The sequence below is a fragment of the Saccopteryx bilineata genome, chromosome 2 (assembly GCF_036850765.1).
Source record: "Saccopteryx bilineata isolate mSacBil1 chromosome 2, mSacBil1_pri_phased_curated, whole genome shotgun sequence".
NCBI classification, from domain to species: Eukaryota; Metazoa; Chordata; class Mammalia; order Chiroptera; family Emballonuridae; genus Saccopteryx; species Saccopteryx bilineata.
The window spans coordinates 273,601,132-273,614,992 of NC_089491.1; the positions used below are offsets into that span (position 1 = coordinate 273,601,132).

The 13,861-nt window shown below is 61.6% G+C and overlaps 1 protein-coding gene across 21 annotated transcripts in view; it reads right to left on the reverse strand.

The window, feature by feature from the left end:
• The window catches only part of NCOR2 (nuclear receptor corepressor 2), a 182,754-nt gene that overhangs the window by 47,822 nt on the left and 121,071 nt on the right, over window positions 1-13,861 (reverse strand). For all 21 annotated transcript variants that reach the window (XM_066260796.1, XM_066260804.1, XM_066260812.1 and 18 more), the window contains one exon: window positions 4,473-4,615. In XM_066260796.1, coding sequence (XP_066116893.1) covers window positions 4,473-4,615 — 143 coding nt within the window. The remainder of the gene's footprint in view (window positions 1-4,472; window positions 4,616-13,861) is intronic.

Sequence of the window (13,861 nt, forward strand, 5' to 3'; positions counted from 1 at the left end):
CAGAGCATGCCATTCCCTGCTTCAAACCCTCAGGGGGATCCTCAAAACCCTTGAGAAAAAGCTTCAAGTCCTACCTGTTCATACAGCCCACGCCATTCAGAGCTGGACTCCACCCACCTCTCTAGCTTGCAGATCCACCCCTCACCTCCTCAGTCCTGCGGCCACACACACAAAGGCTGCCCAGCCTGCACAGTCGTATGCACAGTGTCCCATCCATGGGGCCTCTGCATTGGTCATCCTTCCACCTGGACGCACTTCCCTCAATACCTGTGTGATTCGCCTTCTCATCCCCTCAGAGGGGTCTCCCTGACCACCCTGTCGAAATCAGCTAAAGCCTGGCCACTCATCAATCACCTACTACCACGTCACTCCTCTATCCATCTTCAGCTCCCAACCTGAAATTAGGTGTGTGTCAATTTGTTTCCCAAACTATAACCAGCTCCCCAAGGCCTGTTCTCAGCTGGACTCCCAGGATAACCTGGCACAGGGCCCGGCACGGAGCCGCGATCTGTGATGCTTCTTCAGACGAAAGAGCCCAACAGACAAACACACTGGCTCAGAGAGGCTAAAACACTTGCCCGAGATCACATAGCCCAGAAGTCGAGGATCCCCAAAGTGAAAGCAGGTCCCTGCCTGGATATTCTCTCTCTCCCTCTCTCTGCAGGCTACTGTGGCCTCAAATGGACGAGACAACAGAGAAAGGCCAGGCCAGGCCTGGGCTGAGATGGACAGAGACGGAGGAACACGGAAGCTGAGCCCCAGGGCCAGGATTCACAGACGGGAGAGAAGGGTAACCTTCGGCCAGAAGGGAGGGGGAGGGGAAGCCTCGGAGAAACACTGATGCCAAATGTTACATAACTCCAGGACAGCTCCGCCCGCCCGCCCATCCTGCTTCCTGCTGCCCGCGGCCACACTCAGGCCAGGACTGGTGCGGGGCAGAAGGGGACACCCGCTGACCCCCCGCTTCCCCCGCTCCTTCTTGCACTGGCCGAGGGTGACAAGTCTTCCTGAGCTCCAGACGGGACCTGGCCAGCAGCCAGTGGTGGCTGCCTGGGCTTCGGGATACGCAAGGACCCATCTTCCTCCTGGAGACGGAAGGGTGTAGGGGAGGGGCCAGAGCAGAGGTCACCAAGTTCAGCAGCATCTCACGGGACCTGTTTGTATGCTCCAGTGATGGGGAACTCACCCCCGCACGGGGGGGGGGGGGGCTGCCATCAGGACGGATGGACCCAGGCTGAGCCTGATGTCCTCTGACAGGTCCCCCGCGTCCATTCCTTGCACTTCCCCTGCAGTCAGACCGCAATGGACGTCTGCCCCTCGAGGTCAGCCCAGCGGGAGAGCCAGCCCACACTTCCCAAGTGCCCTTCTTCATCAAGAAGCCATTGGCGAGGTTCCTCTGGGTGGCAGCCCCAGGCTGTGGCTGGCTGGACCCCCATCCTAGGTCTAGGACATGTGGTCGGTCCCCTGCTGGCCCAGCAGGACCGCCCTCTGTGTAGTTCTGGGTGAACCTGTCTAGTGATGACACAGGGACACCCTGCAAAGGAAGCTGGGGTTCCCTATGAACTGGGTTCACAGCCCCTCTGCGGCTGGTCACACCAGGTACCCACTCCCTCTGGGCCTCCTCACTCACACCAGGGTTATGGGGGCTGGGGTGGCACCCAGGCTGACTCTGGTCCCCTCCTGTTCACACCTCGGCCACAAGCGCTGCTGCCCGTACCCGTGTTCGGGGTCGGGCGCACAGAGGATGGCCCTCCGTCTCACTCGGCCTCGGCAGGGCTGCCCCTTGAGGCTCACAAACCTTGGACGGACCCCGCTGTCCGTGTAAGCAATGCCCAGCTCCCCAGAGCAGCAGGGAAAGCCCACCCACACGGAGAGCCTCGGGCACCTGCCGCGGCTTCCTTCCCTGGCACCCAGAGGGCACCCAACCGAGGCCTGCGGGGCGCACAGCAAAGACAACACTTGACACGTGCCGAGTGCTGGCCGAGGCGCGGGCACCCCCCTTTACACTGCGAGCTCATCTGCTCCTCGCAACAGCCTGCACGAGGGTCCTGGTTCACCTGTTTCATGGAGGAAACTGGGGCACATGGCAGGGAGGCCGGGTCCCTCGGCCACCAGTCTGTGAGGGCAGATCCAGGTGTGAACCCTCTCGCCCAGAGCCCGGCCAGCTGCCTCTCTCAGTGAAAGACTAAATCAGTCAACCAACCAACAAACCGCTCAGTCAGCCCAAGGACAGACTCTATACCAGCAGTTCTCAACCTGTGGGTCGCGACCCCGGTGGGGGTCAAACGACCAAAACACAGGGGTCGCCTAAATCCAGGCCCCGTTCTAAGTGCTTTACGTGTTCTCACTCAAACCACTCCCACCACGGCCCTCTGAGGTGGGTTCAACGATTGTTCCCATTTCAGAGGTGGGAAGACTGAGGCACAGAGGTGCGGCGGCCACGTAGCTAGTAGGTGGCAGGGTCTGGATTTGAACCTGGGTCTCTTGGTCCCAGAGTCCCTGCTGGGACTATTTCTACATTCAAGAGAGCGCCTCCAATGCCCTGGAGCAGAAAAGGGGGCCAGAGGCTGTGGAACATAACGAGGCTGGCGGCGATACTAACACCGTCACTATGAGCAGGAGCAACGATCGTGAGGGCAGCCCGTTGGCACAGAGGCCCTGCCCCTGGACGTTGGCCCTTCAAGGGCAGGCTCTCAGCTTTGGACAGTCCAGAACTCACCCGGAGTTCTCGGGGTAGGGGCCGTTATTGCCTCTACTTTACAAAAGAGGAAACTGAGGCTCGGTGGGGGGAAGCCGCTGCCCAAGGTCACACAGGTATCCAGTCGCCAAGCCAGGACTTGTCCCCACTTCCCCACCTCCCCAAGCCACAGCTGCACCGCCCGCCTTACTGGGATCTCTGGTCCTCCAACCCACGCTGCTCGCAAGTCTGGGGGGTCCCTGGGGACACAGCAGGGCCATGCCCCGAGGAAACCTGGAAAGTGAGGCGTGGGGCCAGCAGCCTGGAGAGGAAGGAGGAGGAGATGCCTGTAACCCAATAGCCCAGGCGGCGTGGCCGCGGACACTGGCTGGGGAGGGCCCGGCACAGGGAGGGGTGGAGGCGACAGGAAGACATCACGTTGTGCCTGGGGTGATGCTCAGGGCCGACACCCGCTGGCCCCTCCTGGCTGCCTGGGCTCAGTGCCCCCCTTTGACCTCAGGGACAGCAGCAGGTGTCACCCTCATGGAGCCCTCCTCCTTCACCACAGGAACACTCAGAGTTCTGGAAACTCCCAGGGCAAAGCGGAGCTCCTGGGTCCGAAGAAGGAATGCCTGAAGCTTGGGAACCCATTCCAGGGGCCCCATCTGAGCAGCAGCGGGCAGTGAAAGAGGAATGGCCCAACCGGATGAGATGGGCAACGGGCCGGCCTCAACCCCAACCACAGGGGCACGAACAGTGTCCCCCTAGGACCCTCAGGTGGACTGGGAAGGGGTGCTCTTAAATTCTGCACAGCATTAAAAAAAAAAAGAGTTCAAACAGGGTGATTCACTCCCTGGCCCACTACGTGCTGTGCAAACTCAGCAGCTGGCTCACCCTCTCTGGGCCTCAGCGGGCCGCAAGGTGGGGACATCCAGCGTGGCCTCCCAAGATTGGCTGCACAAACCTTAAAGCCAGCAGCAGGTGGCCCAATGGGGGTGGGCTGGAGGGTGAAGAGCTATCTATGTGTGTGTCCCCCCTCTGTGCAGCCCATGGATTAAGGGCATGAGTCCTCAGGTTTGAATTCAAGCAGCTGCTTATGAGCCTAGCTGAGACTCAGTTTCCCCACATCTGAAAGTGGTGACAAGGCCTGGCATGTCACAGGTGTGCCCAAATTGGGGTTAGGGGGTGATGAGACAGAGAGAGAGAGATAGAAAGGGAAGAAGAGAAACAAAGACAGAGAAGGAGAGAAAAGAGAGAGAGAGAGAAATCAGAGGCTGCCCAAAAGGCCCTCACTTCCAGTAATAGCTGTGGAGGAAGCGGTCTCTCCGTGGAGACCATTTACTCGCTGCTGAGAGAGGCGCTCCCGCCTTTCTCTGCTCCTGGGGGGGTGGGGGAGGCCCCCAGAGGCCAGGGCTGAGCCAGCTGCTCCCTGACCTGTCCCTCCCTCCCCAGGGCGGTCCTCAGACCATCAAGTCCAATGGGGTGGTGGTGGGGGGGGGAGACGCTCACTTGGGGTTCCTCTGCTTCTGGGTCCTCATTCCAATGCGCTGACAGCCACAAATCCTGGTGACTCATCGGGCCTCGGGCCCCAGCCGGCTCTACAGGCCCCCAGAGGTGTCTGAGAGGGGTGCTGGGGGCGGAGGCAGGAGGACCTGACACACAGTGGGCACGCCTGCCTGTCCCTGTGCCCAGGAGGGGTGTGCGTGGAGCCGGTCGACCCTGCAGTGTCCCGTGGGCACCGCTGGGCGTGAACCGGGAGCGGCGGGCCGTGGGGGGCGAGGGGGGGGTGGCTCACCATCTTCAGCTTGTGCTGCTGCAGGATCTCATCCAGGTTCTGCCGCTTCTTGTAGTTGAAGTAGAAGTTCTTACACTGGGACACCGTCTTGGAGCCCACCATCCGGGCGATGGCCGACCAGTTCCGGCCATGTTCCAGGAGACCTAGGGTGGAGGGTGGCGGGTGAGGGGCTAGCTGTGGCCACAGCCTGTTGGGGGTGGGGTGGGGAGGCAAGTGGAGCCCCAGGCAGAATGCAGCCCCAACGCCAGGCCTGAGGCTCACTGCTAGGGGCTGAGACCCCAGAAGTGGAGGGGGCACCAGAGAGAGCAGATGGATTCTTGCCCTGGGAACACCCCCACCGAGGTTGCCGTCAAGGGTTTGGGGGGCTGAGGGCTGAGGCCCGGGGCGCAGACCCCGCTGGGGCCCCCCGCCTCTCCGGCCTCCCTGCTGTCGTGACCCAGTGCTGACATGCACTCGCAGCTGCACATGGGGCCTCGGGAGACTGGGCTGTGTTCCGGCCACGTCAGGCCGGGAAAGGAGGGGATGTGTGAGCAGGGCAGACAGTGACATCCAGGTGGGGGTGAGCTGGGGCTAGGAGCCTTCACACACCACTTAGTTAGTGGGGGCAGCCCAAGGCTCAAAGGCCCCATGAACACTAGGAGGCCCACCCTGGCCTCAGCCCACACGGGGATAGTCCAAGGTTGGGAGCAGATGTGTCCCCAAATCACAGCCCCCAACGTCTCTGCGAGCTCCTCGTGGCCTCAGGGCCTCCTAATGGGGGGAGAAGCTTTCAGGAACCAGCCAGCCCCATCACAAACCTACAGCAGTCAGAGAGTTTCCCCCTCCCCACAGACGCAGGCCAGAGCTGCACCCCAGACTTCTATTTTCAGTACCCTAAATACCAGGCTCAGCAAAAACACAGCGTCGTCACCCCCCACTCCGCCCCCGCCTTGGACGGGACCGGGTCTCAGCCCATCTGCCTGCAGAGCTCCGGCACACACGGGCCAGTATCTCTGCTTTGATGCCTGCGTCTCCGGGCAGCGGCAGGCCTCGGGCAGCGGCCAGCAGCCCGAGAAGGGCAGGTAAGGCCGGCCCACTTCCCCACGGATGGGGACGGCAGGGGAGGGGGGGCGGCTCCAGCCCTCCAGGGCCTGGGAGGCAGGACCGGGCCCCCCTGAGGGCAGCAGGCACAAAGCCTGAGTCACGTTGCTGGGAATGAACTCGGTGGCCTCGCTAGGAAAGATTTCCCACAGCGAAGTTTGAGGCCATTTTCCTCGAATCTAATGGAGCTGCAAGCAGGGACGGCTTACAACTGAAATGCTGCAGGGTGCAAGGGCCCAAGAGGCTGACAGTCTATGCTGGCGTTCTGTCTGCCCGTCTCCCTTCCTTCCATCTACCCTATCCCTTCATCCACGCACACGTGTGCCTGTGGCTTGCTACATACAAGGGTCTAACAAAAATAAGAAAAGCAGACACGACACCGAGAAGGCACTGCTGTCGCACGGCTAAGTGACCTGGAGGCTCGCACAGCCCTTCAAAGACTTGCTTTCGTCTCATCCTCACTGTGAGGCCGTGACTGGCTTCCCTGCCCCAGGATGGGGGCGGGAGGGGGGGGGAAGCAAGACTCTTGGGGAGGGGCAGAGCAACTCACAAGCTTGGGTGACAGGCCCAAGGGCGGCACGGGCGTGGGGACCCAGGGCTCTGCTCTCCCACCTCGGGACCCAGTGGGGGTGGGGGTGATGGCTGGACTGACAGGCCACCTGCTCCCCCGCGGAGGCCACAGGGCCACGTGGCTCCACGGCTCCTCGGGGTTCCTCAAGGACAGGAGGGGGGTAAGGGAGGGCATGGGATCAAGTGCAACCGGGCCCCCTGACCTTTCCCCCCCCCTCCCGCCCGCGCGGGCAGCAGCTGCCACTTGCATAGAACCTGGCTGAGGACGATGGGGACACGTTTATTTATATTTCCCAAGCCGGGGCCAAGTGAGCCCAGGCAAACACGTCGGGCCGGAACCCTGGCGGGAGGGGGTGGGTCTCCCATCAGGGCCACCGGTGGGGGCGCGCGGGGGGGGGGGGGCAAGCACCTAGAGGGTAGCCTGACCCTGGGGAGGCTGATGTTTCTGAACTGGGCAAATAAATAAGGAGGTGGCTGAGAGTCTGGCTCGGGTCAAGGTAGTGGGGCGGGGGTCCCCCAGCCCTTCAGAAGCCCTGCCCAGAACATCCTGTGTGGTCTCGGCCATCTGTCTGCTCTGGGGCCTCAGTTTCCTTAACTGCTGCACGAAGGGCTGGGGTGTGGGCAGACAGCACGGGCTTCCTTCTGCTTCCCGTTCCCCGAACCCCCGCTGAGGGTGCCAGGCACAGGGAGAAGCCCTTTAGACCCCACCATGCCCGGAAGACCCCCTGAACAAGACGCAGCAGAAGCCCCCCCCCCCGACAGTCCACCTGGAGAAAACAGCTCTAGCACACGCCAAGCAAGACCAGGTCCTGCCCTCTTCCCGGGGAGCCCAGCCCGACGGCCACAAAGGCAGAGGAGGGGATTCCAAGGAAAAGGGGGGGATCCCACAGGCACGAAACTCCTGAGTCCCCGACCCTGAACTGCCACAGCCACAGCCCGTCCCTGTCACCAGGGCTCAAAGCTTCCCCCCAACCCCCACCCCCAGAGCCACTCACTCACATCCTCTCATCTGCGTCTCCCCCTCGGCCAAGTTTTCCGGAAACATAAGGCTTGGAGGGCGCTCCGGGGAGAGGAGCTGGAGCAGCGGGCTGGGAGGCGGGAGGCTGGGCGGCCACGGTGCCGGCTCTGGCGTCTGCTGGCGGCTCAGCTCAGCCTCACATCCTTCTCCTCCGACAGCGCCAGGGAGGGGGGGAGGAGGGAGGGGAGAGAAGGGAGGAGGGAGGAGGGAGGGGGGAGGAGGGAGAGGGAGGGGGGAGGAGTGATGGGGAGGAGGGAAGAGGGAGGAGGGAAGAGGGAGGAGGAAGAGGGAGGGAAGAGGGAGGAGGAAGAGGGAGGGGTGGGGAGGGAGGGGGGAGGAACCACAGGCAAACGGAGAAGGGTGGGGAAGCAGGTCCTTGCTGCCCGCCTGGCCGAGGGCTCCGGCACCGCCACTCCTGACAACGCCCCCCCCCCTGCACTCCCTCCTAGCTGCGGGCAAGTGAGATGCCCTTCGCAGATGGGGGCGGCCAGCGGGAAGTTGTCAGTGGTGTGCTCAGTGGCCCGTGCCAGGTGTCACCAGAGCTCAGTGACTGCGGTTCCTCAGGGCACCAAGGCACCCCACGCGGTGCTCAGCAAGGGGTGGCTGGCTGGCTTGGAGCCCCCACCCCCACCTCACCCCCAGGACGCCCGAGGCTCCTGCGGTGCAAATCCCAAAGACCCCAGCCCGATGATGATGATGATGATGATGACGACGACGACCACCACCATGACGACGATGGGGCAGCGTTGCCCCGGGAGCCCCGCCAGGTGCCCGGTCTCTGCTGCTCTTCCTGCTGCCTGACCCAGCGAGACGCCTTGGGGCTGAATGTGACCTCCAGACAGGCGCACAGGAGTGGCGGGGCGGGCGGGGGAGCGTGGCAGGAGCCCAGGTTCAGAAGGGGCGGGCCCACTTGGCACGGGCTCCCCCCCTCCCTCTCTCCCCATCCGTGGCGGTGGCGCGTCAGCAGGGGTAAGAACAGATGATGGCTCAGAAAAACAGAGCTTCTCCACCCCGCAGGCGGACGGGAGCTAGCGGCTCCTTCCGCGTCATTCCCGTGTGGCGTCAGATCCACCTGCGGTCTGCCCCGACCTCAGGCCAGACCCCCCCCCCTCCGTGGGGGACTCTGAGGGGGGGTCTGGGAAGGCGGAAGGGGGCTGGGCTGGGGGTGGGCAGAGGTGGTTCAGCGACAGAGAGGCAGTTTAGGTTTTGAGGAGACCACAGTGCAGAACCTTCTGCCCCATTCAGGGCAGGGGAAGGTCTGGAGTTGCCCCAAAAGGCTCTTTGTTGCTCTGGGGGCCCTGAGAAGCCCGTCACAACCACGTCAGCCTGCTCCCGCATGGACACCTGCCACCGGCACCTCCGCAGCCAGCTCCCGGGAGTTGAAAGCTAACTGAGCCGAACTTTGGAGCTCGATCCAGGTCATGACCCATTTTTCCAGCTCTGGGGTCACTGACCTGCTTGTCCATTTAGCCCTCAGCCTTTCCCTCCTGCCCCTACAGGCACCAAACACAACAGGCCACAGGTCTCCAAAGTGCCCTGTTCCTGGCCTGAGCCCCCCAGGCCTCATCCCAGGGCACCGTGCCAGGGGAGGGCGTCAGATCCCAACCGTGTCAGGATCTAGGACTTCCCTTCCCCACAGGGAGCTCTGAGTGAGCCTTCAAGGATGCCAATCCAACTGTGTCACTCCTCTGCTTCAAATCTGCCGATGGTGATGACCCAAAGCTCTCGGGATGAAATCCAAAGAAAGGCCTCAGTGTGGAGCCGGCCCCGCCTCCCTGTCCAACCTACTTCCTACGTCTCTCTCCTTGGGCACCCACTCCAGCCAGGGGGACATGCCTTAGGACATTCGCCCTATCTGCTCTCTCTCTCTCTCTCTGCTTGCCTGGCTTTTCCACAGGTCAGCCTCTGCTCTCTTTTTCAGCTTTAGGCTCCAGTGACACCTCCTCCAAGCAGCCTTCCTTGACCACCCTCTCCAAAGTTGTCCTCCCGACCAATCTGCCGCCATAGGGGTTGTGACATCTCTGGAGCGGTTACTGCTCCTGAAATCAGCTCCTTTGTTCTACTGCTCCCTGACCACTGTGTCTCTGCACCCAAAACTGTTGGTGCTTGACAAATGAACCAAGCCCCAGATACCCCAAACCCAGTGGAGACACCTCTGGGTCTGGGGACCCACTGGGCATCTCAGGGTGTCTCCACTACCTTTCTGGGGCTCCTGGGAAGGTAGATATCCAGAGAGAAAAGGGACTGAGGGTTTATCCTCACAGGGTGCCCCTGGACTGTCCCCAAAGGGGCAGGAGGGTGTGTGCCCACCTCTCCCACCCACCCACTCGGGCGCACACCCACACACACCACACCGGTGCCCAGACGGCAGACTCTGCCAACATCGCCTGCGGTTAGCATTCCCGACCCCACTTCTAATTTCTAAGGAAGGAGTTTCGTTCCGGCGAGTCGGACGCAGGAACTAGGAAGTGAAATTGACCAAGACAGGAAGTCAAGCCAGGAGGTCTGAGTCATGGACTTGTGCTTAGAACGAGGTAAAGGAGCAGGGGGTGGCGAGAGAGGGGGCATCTCTCAGTGTCTTGGCTTGGGGGCCTCGGTTCGGCCACTGGCTGCCCTGGCTGCCTTCAGAGGGAGCCTCGCATGCACTCATGCAGGGACCTGCGACAAACCACTTATGGGAACAGTGACTCAGTCCCCAGAGTCCCATGGCCCTGTCCAGTCGCCGCCCCAAGAAGCTCTCTCCCCTGGAAACCTGCAGCAACAGCCAACCCCTACCCCATCATCCAAGTTCAGATAAACCAGGCTGGGCACCATTCTAACGCCCACGGGTCCTGCATCACCCATCCACCTGCATCCTGGGAATGTCCCAGCTGGTTCTCTCTGCAAACCAGCAGCCCCCTTGTCCACAGAGCACGCCCACGCCCCCACCCGCCAGCCCCTCCAACCCCAACGCCTTCTTTTCCCTACGCACAGAGCCCAGGGCCCCATCTGCACCCCTCCCGCCAACTGCCATGTTCCAAAAGCAGCTTCCAGTTTGCAAAACAACATTTTCTACCGAAAACACTACCAAAGGGGGGGGGGGGGGGGAGATCCAGCAGACTCAGTCCTGAGTCATGTCACTTCCTTATTTTGGAAACCCCAAGCCTGGGGTGGGTGCGACAGGGACTCGGCCACTCTCATTTGTCAGCCTTATGGGGGTGTCTACGGCATGGCGGGGCTCTCCAAATGCCTGCCAGTCCTGACACCCCATCAGGTTTCCGGCTAGAGAACATCACACCTGAACTTGACTTACCTTCTTCTCATCTATTTTCTTCTCCCCCCAAAATAACCCGTGATGCCTACGTGAGCCAATTACGGGTTTCATCAATTACGTCTACAAGTCATAGACAGGCTGTGACACAGCTACCCCCCCCCGCCCCCAATACACAATCAAATACGCTCACAAAATGAAAACACAATCTGTGTGCAGGCTGGCGTGGCCTTGCCACGTTACGCCTTCAACATCAAGTTCTCCTGCAGAGCAGAGCAGAGCAGAGCAGGGCAGAGCAAGGTGCTCCAGGGCTGCGCTAGCCCAGCTCACCACTCAGCCTGGGAGCCTCAGTGTTCTCACATGCATATGTGTGCATGCATGCGTGCGCACGCACACAAGTGTGCAGGTGCATGTCCACATGTGTGTGGACACACACAAACATGCAGTTGTGTGTCCACATGAGTGTGCACGCACATGAACGAGCAGGTGCATATCCACATGTGGAGCACCCGCCCCTGAGGGTCCTATGGGAAGCTAAGATAACCCATGCAACATGGCTGGCCAGTAAGCACTGGCCATGTGGTTAACAGGCGTCCTCGCTGCTGCATCAACTGTCCCGTGTCCTTCCCTGTGGATGTAGGGACTTAAACGCCATTGTGTGGATTTTCCTACTGTAGATGAAGGTAGGCTGTGGGCCTGACCTTTTCCCCAAGGGTGCTGACGAGGAGCAAGAGAGAGGGTCTGGAGCCTGCCCCGGAGTCTGGCTGTCCCCGCCCCTGCCTCCCCCCCGCCCCGCATTCTCCCCCACAGCAACCTGTCTTCCGCACACCGGAAGCATTCAGGTCGGGAGGCAATGGGACCACAAAGTGTCTGCTCCATAGGAGTTCGTCTCCAGTCCAAAGGCGGCAGCCATCCCCGAGGGGTGGGGGTGGGGGGACCACGCTGTCTCTCCGAACAACCGTGACACTGCCCCTCCTCAGTTTCCCACTCTGGTGCCCACACCCAGAGTAGCCCTGCACACTAATCACGGTGGACGCTCCCTGGTGTGAGCCTCCAGGGACGCTGTGTCCCTGTGGTGGGGGTAGCTCTGCAGTGGGGGTTGGGGGTTCACACCTGCGCTCCTTCCCTGAGCCTCAGACCCTTCATCCGTGAAAACTGATTAAACCAGCCGGCGTGCACAACCAGAACTCTGGAAGTGCGAAGCCACCAGCGGTTTCCACCTCAGTCACTGAGAGAGGGCGCATCCTGCAGGCAGAGGGCCTGGAGTTGCTGGGGGGCTGGGGCTGGAGCCCGGTCGGCCTGGGCTCTGTCCAGCCTGACGGGCCCTTGCCTGGGGCCAGCAGGGCTGGGCAACAGGGAGCTGGGCCAGCACCTATTCCTGGTCTGGAATGGCGGGACCCGGGGGCTTCCCTACCTCCTCCACTGCTGGCGCTGAGCCCGCCAGAGAAGGGGGACAGGGGTGGGGAGGAGCTGCCAGCAGAGCCCTGCGCCTCCCGCGCAGCTTGGTCAAGACTCTGAGCCAGGCCAGAATGACCTTTCCCAGGGGAACTAGAGCCTCTCATCCCCGTCTCGCGCCTGGCTTGCCCAGCCTGCCCGGCCTGCCCAGTGTGGCAGTGGGCCCAAGGGCGGGCAGCCAGCTCCTTGCACATGCTCAGTCCCCACTCGGTGAGAGCCCCAAGGCAAGTGGTCCTAATGTCACACACACACAGGACAGGAAGGTGCCCATCCACCTAACCTGGAACCCTGCCCCACCCCCTCCCCACGCTCTCAGCAGAACAGCTCAACTCCCTCCCACAGTGGGAAGGCCAGGGCCCATCACCCCTTCACTGTCTAGGCTTTCAATGTTCAACCACACTGCTCTGCCACCAGGACTCCGCGCATGCTGTTCCCTCTGCAGGGACGCCCTTCCCCACTTGCTGCCTCATGTGCAGCAGCCTGGCCCATGCACTAATCTGTTCAGTCCTCATACCAGCCCCGTGCCCACTTGGTAACTACAGGGAGTGCTTGGGTTCAAATCCCTCCGGGCCTCAATTTCCTCTTCTGGAAAAAGGCACAACCGCAACACCTCCTTTGTAAGACTGGTGGGGACGACGAGACTTATTAGTGCACGTAAAATCTTTAGTGGCTCCTGCTCATCCATAAGGGCCAATGAGCCCCGGACAGAATTACTTAGAGTTATTGTGTCATGCTCTGAGTGACAGCCCGAGGCCCCTCCTCGGGGTGCCCTCTCCGGCTGGGGCGGGGGAAGCCCCAGTGCCCTAGAACCCTCTTCAAGGTCACTTGGGTCCCTCCCACCCACTCCTCCAAGGTGCAATGAGGGGCCGAGGCCCCAGGAGGTGCAGCCACTTGCTCAGCGTCACACGCCGTGACAGGCGGAGCCAGGAGTCGCACCCAGGGAGACCGCCTCAGGCTCTGGGCGCTGCACAGTAGGTCTGCCCCTCTGAGCACCCCCTGTTGAACTCGTGTGGCTCAGGGACCCTTAGGACGCCCCCCCCCCAGGGGGAGATGGCACCCCAGCCTCATGTCAGAGACCAGGGAAAATGAGGTCGGGCAGGGCCGGGCCGGGTCAGGGGCCCAGGGTTGAAAAGCTGGTTGCAGTTACCACCGGTGACAGGTGATGGGGAGCTCCGTACGTCTAAGACATCACCACCCGAAACTCTTTTGTTTCTTTCACTGCCAAGGCGGCCGTGCTGGGTTCAGTAGTGCTCCCCCCAAAACCTGTGAACGTGACCTTATTTGGAAAAAGAGCCTCAGAGACGTGATCAAGTCAGATGAGGTCATACTGGATACGGGTGGGTCCTTCTAAGAAGAGGGAAAATTCAGCCGAGAGACAGGGAAGACGGCCACGTGGAGATAGAAACTGTGGAGATGTGTTGACAAGCCAAGGAACGCCAAGGATCGCTGGCCACGCCAGCAACGCACGCCAAGGAGGCTGGAGTCTGGAGAGGCAGGCTCCTCCCCCGGAGGCTCGGAGGCAGCGAGGCCCAGCGGACACCTGGACTGGGGACTTGCAGATTCCAGGGCAGAGAGAGAACAAATGCATTTTTGTTGCTCTAAGCTGTCCAGTCTGTCCTTTGTTCCGGGAGCCCCAGGAAAAAAAGGCAGTGGGTGACCCACTGAATTCCCACGGCACAGATGAGAGAACTGAGGCACAGCGAGCTGGACCCATGTGCCTGAGGTCACAGACCTAAGAGGTCCAGAGGCTGACAGGTCTAGTTTCTCTCTAAGGATGGGGGAGTCCCTGTGCAGCACATTCACCCCAAGGCCAGGCTAGCAGACGTCTCCAGGATGCTCGGTGGTCCCAAGGCCTGGGGACGCTGGCTGCTGACCTGCCTGGGCTCACCAAGAAGGGGACCAGGGCTGGCTCACCTCTAGGCAGCCCCACCCTGCAGAGGACGAGGCACACTGATTTAAATGACGGGGAAGAAGGATGGGCGAGGCCATCTGCCTCGGCCACAGCTGGCCCTTGGG